Source organism: Ornithorhynchus anatinus, chromosome 11 (assembly GCF_004115215.2).
Source record: "Ornithorhynchus anatinus isolate Pmale09 chromosome 11, mOrnAna1.pri.v4, whole genome shotgun sequence".
In the NCBI taxonomy this organism is placed as follows: domain Eukaryota; kingdom Metazoa; phylum Chordata; class Mammalia; order Monotremata; family Ornithorhynchidae; genus Ornithorhynchus; species Ornithorhynchus anatinus.
In genome coordinates this window covers 27,994,310-28,007,413 of record NC_041738.1, presented here as the reverse complement: position 1 = coordinate 28,007,413, position 13,104 = coordinate 27,994,310, and the positions used below count along the sequence as shown (strand labels likewise).

At 43.6% G+C, this 13,104-nt stretch overlaps 1 protein-coding gene across 7 annotated transcripts in view; it reads right to left on the bottom strand.

Moving 5' to 3' along the window:
• The window catches only part of ZNF536 (zinc finger protein 536), a 337,831-nt gene that overhangs the window by 148,527 nt on the left and 176,200 nt on the right, over nucleotides 1-13,104 (bottom strand). For 2 of the 7 annotated variants that reach the window (XM_029075588.2, XM_029075587.2), the window contains exon 1: nucleotides 8,298-8,439. The exons of the other annotated variants lie outside the window; for them this stretch is intronic. In XM_029075588.2, coding sequence (XP_028931421.1) covers nucleotides 8,298-8,328 — 31 coding nt within the window. In that variant the 5' untranslated portion in view covers nucleotides 8,329-8,439. Of the gene's footprint in view, nucleotides 1-8,297; nucleotides 8,440-13,104 lie in introns of those variants that run through there. 7 annotated transcript variants of the gene reach the window in all.

Here is a 13,104-nt window from a genome sequence, read left to right as displayed (position 1 = left end):
AGCACTTATATATATGTGTGTGTGTATGTATATATATATATATAAAATTCTATTTATTTATATTGATGGCTGTTTACTTGTATAATTGTCTGTCTCCCCCCTCTAGACTGTAAGCCCATTTGGGGCAGGGATTGTCTCTATTGCTGTACTGTACTTTCCAAGCACTTAGTACAGTGCTCTGCACACAGTAAGCACTCAATAAATACAACTGAATGAATGAATGAAATGTTACCCAACCTAGGCTTCACTGGTACTGTCCTCTCCTGGTTCTCCTATTATCTCTCTGGCCACTCATTCTCAGCCTCCTTCACTGGCTCCTCCTCTGCCTCCCATCCCCTAACTGTGGCAGTCCCTCAAGGTTCAGTTCTACACCCATTCTCTTGGAGAACTCATTCACTCCCATGGCTTCCACTACCACCTCTACATGGATGATTCCTAAATCCACATCTCCAGATATCTCTCTCTCTCTCTGCAGTATCTCATTTCCTCCTGCCTTCAAGACATCACCACTTGGATGTCCTCCTGTCACCTCAAACTTAACCTACCCAAAACTCCTTATATTCCCACACAAACCCTGTCCTCCCTTTGACTTTCCCATCACTGTAGGCAGCACCACCAACCTTCCTGTCTCACAAGCCCAAAACCTTGGCAGTATCCTTAACTCCCCTCTCTCTCATTCAACCCATATATTCAATCACTAAATCCTGTCGGTTCAACCTCCACAACATCACTAAAATTCATCCTTTCCTCTCCATCCAAGCTGTAACCTTGTTAATTGGAGCATTTATCCTTTCCCACCGAGATTACTGCATCAGCCAACTTGCCAGCCTCCCTGCCTCCTGTCTCTCCCCACTGCAGAGAAATAGATCTAGGATGTGCACCAGATTAACCACGTAGTACTACACAGGCACATGTGAGTTCTCAGTAAAAACTGGTTGATTGATGAAAGTTTCCACCCTAGGGCAAGGTGCTTTTTGTGGGGCAAAGAAACAACAAAGCTTCACCAGATCCCATATGAATGCACTGGAGTATGGTGGTCACTTAACTGGGCCTAGGGAAAAGAACAAGGAACTGGGCAGTAAAGGACATGGGTTCTAATCCCAGCTCCATCACTTTTCTCCTGTGTGACATTGGGCAGATCCCTTAACTTTTTGTGCCTCAGTTTCTTCATCTCTAAAATAAGGATTCAAAACCTGTTCTCTTTCCTACTTAGACTATGAACCCCAGGTGGGACAGGGACTGTGTCCAACCTGGTTATCTTTGTACTGTGCTTAGAACAGTGCATTGTAGATAGTAAGTGCTTAATACAAAAATTACTATCATTAGTCCAGACAACCTAGTTTTAAGCTGCTCTGTCCTGTCCAATATGGATATAGTGTCAATCAGTGGGATTTATTGAGTGCTTACTGTGTGCAGAGCACTGTATACTTAGGAGAGTATAATAAAATAAGAGTTGGTAGAAACATTCCCTGCCCACAAGGAGTTCATAGTCCAGAGGAGGAGACGAACATTAAAATAAATGAATTATGAATATCTATATAAGTGCTATGAGGCTGAGGGTGGAGTGAATATAAAGTGCTTCAAGGAGTAGAGATCCAAATATAAGAGACATCATTACGTCCAGCATGTTTAAGTGCCCAGTCTTCCTCCAGCTTTGTTTGGGAACTGATTTCCACAACAGAGAAGTGAAGTCCATATTCACAGGGCCCTGTCGGGGGAGCAGCATGGTGTAATGGATAGAACACGGGCCTGGGAGTCAGAAGGTCATGGGTTCTGATTCTGGCTCCAACCCTTGTCTGCTATGTGGCCTTAGGAAAGTCACTTCACTTCTCTGGGCCTCAGTTACCTCATCTGTAAAATGGGGATTGAGACTGTGAATCCCACACGGGACAGGGACTGTGTCCAACCTCATTTGCTTGTATCCACCCCAGCGTTAGTACAGTGCTTGGTACTTAGTAAGCACTTAAATACCACGATTATTATTATCATTATTATTTTTGCAATGTAATGGCCCTGAAACAAGATCACCCTGGAGAAATGCTCTAGGCTCAGGCAAACTTCCGCTAAATACTCTGCAGGAGATCACATTATGCAACATGACTGTCATAATTCATTCAATCGTATTTATTGAGCGCTAACTGTGTGCACAGCACTGTAGTAACTCAGCATCGTGGGTGTCTGAGTGTCTGGGATCCAGAAGAGCCATCAGTGGCCACTCTACTCTGAAGACCTCTCCCAGCCTACCATCCCAGATAAACAAACTCCTACACTTTGGGCTCCATTGGAATTTCCCCCGTCATGGGTCATAGCCCGTGAATCTGCCCCAACTTTGCAGGTGCTCAATGTTAAAAGTTCTCCCTTTAGAAACAACTGTATAAACATCAAACTTCATCCACATGGTATAGGCCAGGAGGCCCGCGCTTGTAAAGATGCATATAAAATCTGTTCACTTCCTAATGCCACCTGCGCTCACCAGTGTGTGGTCTGCAAGTGAGCGGAAAGAATGAAAGGAAATGTCAGTGATTGCATAAAGTAACAGGGCAGCTGGGAAGTGGGCTTTAAAACAATCCCACAATCAAATTCCTTGGAACAAAACAAACATCAGGAAAGCACCTAATTTTGTTGTTTTCACCCTTCCCTCAGGCTGAGAAAGTTTCAAAAGGTTTTGGGTTCTAATCCTGTCTCTGCCATTTGTCTGCTAAGTGACCTTGGGCGAGTCACTTCACTGTGTCTCAGTTTCCTCATCTGTAAAATGGGGGTTGAGACTGTGAGTCCCACGTTGGACAGGGACTGTGTCCAACCCGATTTGCTTGTATCCACCCCACGCTTAGTAGAGCCTGACACAGAGTAAGTGCTGAAAAAATACTAGAATTATTAATATCCACCTGAAGGACATGTTGCATCAAATCCCAAGTTCACCTCGTTCTTCTCTAAGGGGAACAGATTTCTCCTGGCGTTCTAGGAAGATATACACTTCCAATTCTAATGGTGAATGTGTGCAATAAAGTGACTCTAGATAAACTTTCCAGCCACTAGAGGTCTTCATGAATGATCTCAAACCCAACTGCTAAAAGTAGAGCACAATTTAAATACAGTAAGTCTTCTTAGACACTCCAGAGAAGATATGATTTGACCCAAATCTTTGCTTGGACTTACTAGAAACAAAATTGAAGAAAAAGCCATCCAGCCCGCTCTCCTTCTCTCCTATTTCTATTGCCTACAGGTTGGGGTGTCTGAATCTACTAGCTTAATCTTGATCCTCCAGTCATTCTACCTTAAATGTACTCTCTCACCTCCTAATGAAGAAAAGCTTAGGGGTGGGGAGGGAAGAGGCAGGTGAGAATTAGGAGAGCTGGGTCTTCAAGAGTGCAGTACAGATTAGAAAGGCCATAAAAAGTTAAGAATTAGTTCTTCTCATTCAGGAGAAGACAGTAGTTGGCTGTCTCTATTCAATCTTTGGCTATCACACTGGGAACACATCCCCCTATTACCAATATCTATCTGTGTCAATGTGAGGAAGTCACACCTTCTCTGGTTCGACAGCTATCCTTTCTAAGCAGACAAACCACACTGAAGCAGTAGGATTACTAACAAAATCTAATTTTCATGACAGGGGTTCATATTTGAAAAACGTACAGAGTCGTCATTGTATTCAAGCATTAAGGTGCAAGTCAAGCTTTCAGTCCACGTCTGGTTAAATCCCAGCTCAGTAGCTAGTTGGGGAGCGGCTTCGGGCCCTGACGACCCAGTTGGGGAGCGGCTTCGGGCCCTGACGACCCTCCTGAAGCTTCACTGCCAACCCCTGTGAAATGATGCTAAGTAAAACTGATAATGACTCAGATTCATTCATTCAATCATATATACTGAGCGCTTACTATGTGCTGAGCACTGTACTGAGCACTTGGAAGATAAGATTCAGCAAGAGATAGAGATAATCCCTGCCCAATAACGGGCTCACAGATAAGTTTTTGATTCTACTTCCAGGCCAGTATTACATACCACTTGTCCTCATTGCCATCGCCTCTCTCATCTTAATAGTAGGTAGTCATCTGTTGGGTTCAGATGTCTTTGCCCGATTTATGCCAGGTTGGCATCGCGTTAAACCACTATCCTTTTATCTTGCAAGTCCAGGTTTCAGAAATAGAAGGCTACTTATGGTATCACTGCCCGCATTGCAAGACTATGTTCTGAGTGACTAGATTCTTTTCAAACTAATTAGCGGTGTGAGGTGGAGAGGAATCCAACATCGTGGTAGGCTTTGTTTGGTGTACAAGTACAGTACATCCCGCCCAATCAGTGGTGTGTGTAGCTTCTTTTGAAATGAGGATTAGGCAATGTAGTGAACAAATGTCCCTTTCTATTGAGAATTTGACCTTATCTAGAGTGTGTCATCAGCTGGAGAGTCATGGCTGATGTCAGCCTCAGTGTAAAATGGCCTACACTGTTCCAAATTGGGAATCACTTCAGCAGTGACTGCATATGGAGATCCAGCACTTGAGGAGTCATAGCGAAAGAGTTAGGGAGAAACGCTTATTTGGTTAATCTCAATTGGACGGAGACAAATACCCAACCTAAATCCCCATTATGGGCTGTAGAGGTCAGTTTGTTATACGCGCCTCAGTCAGGCAGATTTCTGCTGTTCTGGGTTTGGACGCAGGCCGTGAAAAGTACAAATCCAATCAGTAACAAGGTCTTGCTTCAGTTAATGTTTTACTAAGTTGTTTTCCTGTTCCACGTCAATTATGGTTTTCCTAGCCTTGACCGAAAGCAAGAGTAGCTACCAATGCTCTATGCCATCTCTAATATATTGCCGGTGTTCCACTTATTACAGGCCTGATATAATTGACATATCAGCCTCGGTGACTCTCTCAGTTTCCCTGTCTACCAACCCCAGATGGCCCTGAATAATCTTCTCCATCTGAATTTATGGGACGTGAGAGGTTGATCAAAGAACTGAGGCAGAGTCCCAAACTCAACCTCCGCACAGTGAGAAATTGGCTGTGGGTTATGTAAAACCAGGGGTCAGTTTGTTTAAACCAGCTAGAGGCAAACGGAAGGTGAAGTATGGCCGTGATGGACAACTGTTGGTCCCTCTAGACTGTAAGCTCATCGTGGGCAGGGAATGTGTTCATTTTTATAGTATACTATCCCAAGTTCTTAGTACAGTGCTCTGCACACAGTAAGCGCACAATAAATGTGTTTGAATGAATAAGCTTGCAAATTTGTGGCATGCTCGGCTGGCCCTCAGGGAGATAACAGAGTTGCACAAAGAATCAAGCTGTATGGAGTGGGTCTTTCAGGATAGCTGCCGGATAATTCAAACCAGACAAATGGGAAAGCCAAAGATCCTTCTCCCTTGAGAAGAAAGCAAAGCTTATTTTATGTACTTTGCCCTATCCCAAGCTGAGGCCGGCATCATGCCAAATAGCACAGTATTTTGCCATCTCTTTCCCAGGCTTCCCCCTCTCCTATTCCACTACTATTAATGAAGCAGTGTGGCCTAGTCGAGAGAGCATGGGCCGGGGAGTCAGGAGACCTGGGTTCGAATTCCGACTGTGCTACTTGTCTATGTGACCTTGGTCAAGTCACCTAACAGCGTGGCTCGGTGGAAAGAGCCCGGGCTTGGGAGTCAAAGGTCATGGGTTCGAATCCCGGATTTGCCACTTGGCAGCTGTGTGACTGTGGCCAAGTCACTTAACTTCTCTGTGCCTCAGTTCCCTCATCTGTAAAATGGGGATTAAGACTGTGAGCCTCACGTGGGATACCCTGATTACCTTGTATCTACCCCAGAGCTTAGAACAGTGCTCTGCACATAGTAAGTGCTTAACAAATACCAACATTAACTTATCTGTGCCTCAGTTCACCCATCTGCAAAATGGAGACTCAGTACCTGTTCCCCTTAAACTATGAACCCCCATGTGGGACCTGGTTATCATATACCTACCCCATTGCTTAATACAGGGTTTGGCACATAGTAAACACTTAATAAATATCACAATTATTATGATTACTGTTCCAGTTCATCTAGTCTCATCTGCCTGCATTTATGAAAGTATCTTCTGTGGGGTAGGGAGGGGAGGGGAGAGTTATAGTTAATAAGTGGGGTGGCACCATTCATTCATTCAATAATAATAATAATGATGGTATTTGTTAAGTGCTTTCTATGTGCCAAGCTCTGTTCTAAGCACTGGGGTAGATACAAGGCAATCAGTTTGTCCCACGTGGGGCTCCCAGTCTTAATCCTCATTTTGCAAATGAGGTAACTGAGGCACAGAGAAGTGAAGTGACTTGCCCGAAGTCACCCAGCTGACAAAAGGTGGCGCCGGGATTAGAACCCTCAACCTCTGATTCCCACACCCGTGCTCTTGCCACTAAGCCATGCTGCTTCTCTAGGCCAATCAATCAATTACTCAATCGATGGTATTTATTGAGGATTTGCTGTTTGCAGAACACTGCTTAAAAGCACTTGAGACATTCAAGACAATGCGGCGGGTAGGGTGCGAGCCCTGCCCATAAAGAGCTGAGTCAGTTGTTGCAGGAAGGCTTCCCTGGTAGGATACCTGCGGACCTGGTGGGACGCGGTCCGGGCTGCCGAGGGGAGTTGAAGAGGCGATGCGCTCCACTCGCAGGAACCGCATGAACAACAGCCTGAGCACAGACGTCTTCATGCGGTTCCAGCCGGACAGCATCACCTGTGCCATATTTATCGAGCACTGCCTGTATGCAAAGCACGGTACTAAGCACTAGGGAGAGTACAACACTAAACAGAAGCATTCCCTGCCCATAACAAACTTACAGGATGGAGGGTGCCAAGACGGTAACATTGAGACCACTCTAACTATCCTCAGAAATGGAACCACCTAAACTATTCCTTGGGACACCAAATGGCTCACATCCTCTAAACGGTAAGCTCACTGCAAGCACTCAATATATGATTGATTATCACCAGACCTTATCAGGAAGTGCTTCTGGAATAGTGGTGATACATACTGAACTAGCCTTATTTAACTTATGCCATCTCCAGTAGCACAAAATGGAGCACATGACCACTGAATATCCAAATCATGCCTTCATTCCTTCCCGTCTCAATTTTTTGCAGATGGTAGGAATCTGAACCTGAGTGCCAAAATAGGAATTTTTCAGATAATTTTTGCTTTCACATATAACTTCAACTTTATTTTTGGACTCACTGCCTACCAATCTTGTCCTCTGAAAGAATACATAATCAATGGCAAAATTAACTGCATTTCTAAATAAAGAGGTGCGAATCATTTCCTTATAGCACTTTATTAATTTATAAATACCATTATTGGCTTTTGAAAGTTTTCATTTAAATGCATTGATCTATTATTGTTTGTAAATCCTAAACTCAAGTTCTTAGAGAGAAAGCTTAGCCTGGGAAGCTGTAGTTACAGAAACTTTGCCTCATAATAGACCAAATGCTTTGGACAAATGATGCATAAGAAATTACATGGTGTCCAGTTCACTAAAATGACATGTTCATGCTTAATTCAAATTAGGCAACTTTCTTTTAATAGCCATGTCAGGAGCAATAGCATAGGGAACAGGCCACCAGTGCCAATATCATTACCTTTAGAAATTACAATTTAGTGAAGAAGGGAGTTAATAGCAGCTGGCTGGAAAGTGGGTAAACAAGTCAACCAGCCAATAAGGGGGGAAAAAAAACGTGGACTCAATGTTCTAAATGTAGATGATCATTTTATGGAATTCAAAGAGTTCCCTTCTCCTTCACCCTTGTACAAATCTCACTCAAGAATGGGGAAATTTTAACTGTTGCTGCCTTTCATGAAACCCTACCGTATTTATAGAACAATGCTTTGCCACAGTGGAGATATTTTAGAGCTTAAAACTCAGCTTCATCTCCCAGCTCCCCACTCTCAGTGAAGCGATAACCTTTAAAAATGGCCAGTTAATCAAAAGAAATGGGTAGATCTTTTAGTAGTTATTCATGCAAGTTACTGATAAACAAGTGTTGAAAGAAATAAATTATCTCCTGAGTAGGAGCCTGAATTTACCTCCTTAACTGTTTTTCCTCTGCTCTGCCAGACCACAGTTTAGTACTGGCATTAGAGCATTATTAAGGAAGAGATCAGTTGTTTTTCTAGGATTTGGATTAAAAAACCCTTGAAACTTGATCAAAAAAAAATCCACTTTGGAAGATTCCTTGTTTCAGGCCACAGTTGAATTTTTCTGCAAAGTTTGAAGCAAATCAGTTGAGTCACTTTTGAGTTATAGGGTTCTAAAAAATTAATATTTATGACTCTTCAATGTCTCACCTCTTTTTTCCCACTCATAATTCAAACTCATTTGGCTTTTCAAGCTTCAAATGTCCTCCATCTTGCATTCTCCAGGAGATCCAGGCCACAAGTGAAATTTCAACATCATAAAACCCACAGTTAAAAGAATAAGAACCCATTTCTACTTAGGAAGGAGGGGAGGGGCTTTCTTTTTATGGACACAATTTCCCAATGACAATTAACTGCACATGCAACTAATTGTGCCTCGGGCTGGTTAATTAGGGATGCAATTGCCTAATTGTGCCATTTAAAGAAAGGGCAAGTGGTCAGTTGTAGGCACAAAATGATGGGAGTCCATAGGAAGGCCTCCCCATGAACACGGGGCCTGTGACCTATTAAAGTGATGTACACTCAAATCTCCTTTAACAATTTTTGCCCCCTCCTCACTCTCAGTGCTGCTGAGCTCTCTTCCTGCTGAGCAGATTGCCTAATTTGCTCTACTCATTTTGTCTTCTCTCACCTCCAACCTGTTATAAGAACTCAGGAGATGGCACAGTGGATCAAATCAAGAGTCCATGGATCCTAGTATTCTGAATTCCATGATTCATTCATACAATCGTCTTTATTGTGTGCTTCCTCTGAGCAAAGCACTGTACTAAGTGCTCGGGAGAGTACAAAACAACCAACAGACACATTCCCTATGCACATGATATCAAAGGATGCTAGAAGGGACACAAGGCTATGGTTGCCCTCCTTGATATGTATCTTTTTGTTTAGAGATGTGCTAATATTGTTTTTCTCCTTGAGCAATTGTGTATTTTTCCTCTAATAGCCCATTATGAATCTCTCATCTTTGAATTTTTCCCCAACATTCTAGAATCTATTTATATTTCTCTTCTGCAGAACTTGCAGCAGTACGACATTCTTTGTAATGCATTGTAGTATTACTTCCTTCTTCGGAAAAGCAGCGTGGAGTAGTGGATAGAGCACGGACCTGGGAGTCAGAAGGTCATGGGTTCTAATCCTGGTTCAGCCACTCATCTGCAGTGTGACACTGGGCAAGTCACTTCACTTCTCTGTGCCTCATTTCCCTCATCTGTAAAATAGGGGTTGAGAATGTGAACCCCATGTGGGACAGGGACTTTGTCCAACTTGATTTGCTTGTATCCCCCCACCCCCACCCCAATGCTTAATAATAATAATAATGATAATGTTGGTATTTGTTAAGCACTTACTAAGTGCACAGCACTGTTCTAAATGCTGGGGTAGATACAGGGTAATCAGGTTGTCTCACGTGAGACTCACAGTTAATCCCCATTTTCCAGATGAGGTAACTGAGGCACAGAGAAGTTAAGTGACTTGCCCACAGTCACACAGCTGGCAAGTGGCAGAGCCGGGATTTGAAGTCATGACCTCTGACTCCCAAGCCCGGGCTCTTTCCACAGAGCCACACTGCTTCTCTAGTAAAGTGTCTGGCAAAAATATTTATATGTTTTTATGATTTGTTCTCTTATATATCAATTTGTGCTTGTCCTACCTCTCTCGCTGGAATTTAGGCTTTTTGAGGGTAAAGACCATGTCTAGATAATCCCAGATATGGAGCACTGCACCAGGTGGACATTTATTCAATGCTGTTGACTGATGTGACATTCCACTGATGGATTTTAGCATGTGCTTCAGTGTCCAGTCTAGGAGACAGAGGCGAAACCTGAGTATCTCAGGGACTCCTATCTTTAAGTTCTCACATAAATAAAATCTCACTGTCAGCATCATCTTGAAAAACAAAAGGCAGTTCACAGTCTCACTCTCTTGCATTTTTCTCTCCACAGACATGCATCCAGAGTTACACAGAGAGTTACACAGAGTTACAGAGGGACAAAGTGCTCAAAGAGGAATTCTGCAATCCTGGTATGGAACTTTTATTTTTAAGTCCAACTCCCGTTTGGAACCAGGTGCTACCGAGGAGCAAGGGAGCTCTTTGAGGCCAGGAAACACATCTACCAACTCTGCTATTGTACTTTCTCCGTGTCTTAGTACAGTGCTCTGCAAACAATAAGGGCTCAATTAATTCGACTGACTGATTGGTTAGGTCATTTTTTTACCACCTACGGCGTGCGATCCAGAAAGGTTCCCTTGAGCCAATCCCAGGGTCAGAAGCAAGACCCAGGTATGCTTTCTGATCTCTGAGTGCAGCACCAAGCAAGAAGTGAGAAGAAGCATCGTCTAATGGATAGAGCAGGGGCCTGGGGGTCAAAAAGACCTGGGTTCTAATTCCCACTATGCCACTTGTCTGCTGTGTAACCCTGAGCAAATCACTTGACTTCTCTGGGCCTCAGTTACCTGCAAAATGGGGACTGAATCCGTGAGCCCCGCCTGGGACATGGATTGTACCCAACTTCATTAGCTTGTATCTACCCCACCACTTGGTAGAGTGTCTGTCATATAGTAAGCACTTAGCAAATACCACTAAAAAAGAGAGGTGATTAATCCCCTCCCCCTCAGGGTCACACCTGGAGACTTTCCAGTCCTCTCCCAGTCTCGGCTACGGGAGGGAGAGTCAAACAGAGTCCTACCTATTCCATTCCTAGCTTGGACAGTGGCTAGTGAGTGGACGGCAATCTGCTACTGGTCAAAACTCACCTGTGCTGGGCAGTAGCGGCAGGGGAGAGAGTCAAGGGCGGAGTCTCGGGTTTACTGCATGGAAGGTGACAATAGTAAATCACTTCCATATTTTTACCAAGAAAAGTCTATGGATCCACTACCAGAATGATTGCAGATGGAAAGCAAGGCGTTCTGGGAGAGATGTGTCCATGGAGGCGCTTTGGGTCGTAAGCAGCTCAACGGCATAAGACAAGACAAGATTAATCTCCCACTGTTCAGGATTACAGGAAAGGTGGGACCACGGGATATGGAAGGTTTCCCTCAAGCCAACCTGGGGTGAAAAACAGAATCTAGTAGTTCAGACATTCTCTGCCGTTCCTTTCCTCCTGCAGCCCCTGCGTCTAGGAAACAGGGGATCTAATTTTAATCCAATTTTCAAACAACTGGGGCTTCTGAGGAATCCTGTGTTCTTCATGGGAATGGGTTAAAAAATAGGCATGCCAAAATCTACTGGTGCTCTTGTAGGTGAAGCTAACTTTTCTTCATAGGCACAGAAGCTCAAGTGACCTAAACCAAAGTTGAATCACAGCCCCACCTCTAGTCTTCTCTGTGGTTCCCTTTCGGTACCAACCTTAACATCTTTTGCAGCACCCATTCCCCCTGCCAGAAGTCCAACATGATGCCATGGATGGGTTAGGGGCTGCAGTTTTTAGTAGGATGGAATAAAGGGAAGATTAAGTAGGGTGTGAGTAGAAAGAACATGAATCCTACACCTTCTCGTACCTCTGCCTAATGGTGTGGCTCTACCGACATCTACCTGACCAACCCCGAGGAGGTAGGACAATGCAGAAATATGGTTTCTGAAGTATTTAGAGAACTTTAGTGACCTAGTAAAAAGATTACGGGCCTGTAAATCAGAGAACCAGGATTCTAATCCTGGCTCCATCACTTGTCTGCTGTGTGACCATGAGCAAGCAGCTTAACTTCTCAGTGCCGCAGTTTTTTCATCTGCAAAATCAGTCAATCAATCATTCAATCATACTTTATTGAGTTCTTCTTGTGTTCAGAGCACTGAACTAACTACCTGAGAGAATACAATGTAACAGAGTTGGTAGATGCATTTTCTGCACACAGCAAGCTTAAAATGGGAATTGACTTTCTGTTCTTCCTCCTACTTAGGCTCTGAGCCCATATGGGAGAGGGATTGGGTCTGATCTCATTATCTCCCATCTACCCCAGTACTTAGAACACTGCTTGGCAAATGGTAAACACTTAAAAAATACCTTTATTATTATCATTTCCTCTCAGTTTGTCTCTTGGGCAGGAGTTGAGTGTATAAATAGAATCGAAGTACGAACTTCAGAATTGGGGATGTTTCCCCTTTTAAAAAAACAGATGAACTGAAGAGATACTGGTGAGCCTTTCCAGTTCGCCATATATAATTCAGCCCCAAACTCTTGATGATTACTAGTTCAAAAGAGGATGAGGGTAGCCTATTTACATTTCTTGTCACTTGAGATGATATTTGGGTCCCAAGACTGCAAGGGGCCTCAAGAGTCAATTATTTTATGCCCTTTCCTCTGGGCAGAAGCACCTTCCAAACAACCCAGAAAGATATATTTTTTTTAAATTGGTATTTGTTAAGCACTTACTGTGTGTCAAGCATTGTTCTAAGTGCTGGGGTACAGATTAGTTAATCAGGTCAGACACAGTTCTTGTCCCACATAGGGCTCACAGACCAAGTGGTGGGGGAACAGATATTGAATCCCCATTTTGCAGGTAAGGAAACTGAGGCACCGAGAAGTTAAGTGACTTGGCCAAGATAATGCATCCAGCAAATGGTGGAGCTGGATTACAACCCAAGTCCTCTGGCTCCCAGGTCTGGGCTCTTTCCACTAAGCCACACTGCTTCTGAGAAAGAGATAGATGGGCTATGGAGGAGGAGCTAGATGTGACAAGATGGTGACCACCTGACACAACTTGATCTTGGTTTCCTGAATAGTAGCTCAAGCTCAGTTTAGAATAAAACAGAAGGACTTGGCCATATAGCTGTAAATTGGCGATATCCACCAATCCTAATGAATCACATGACTTCCATCCCCCAAGGATGCCTTAAAAAGAAAAGTGCATGTCATCTTGACATAGAATCAAAAAGAAAAAAGATTAATGGGCTAAAGATACAGTTTCCCCCAAAGAGTTCCACAAGGTCTATAGATCCAGTGGGACTGATTTATTGGATCTGAAT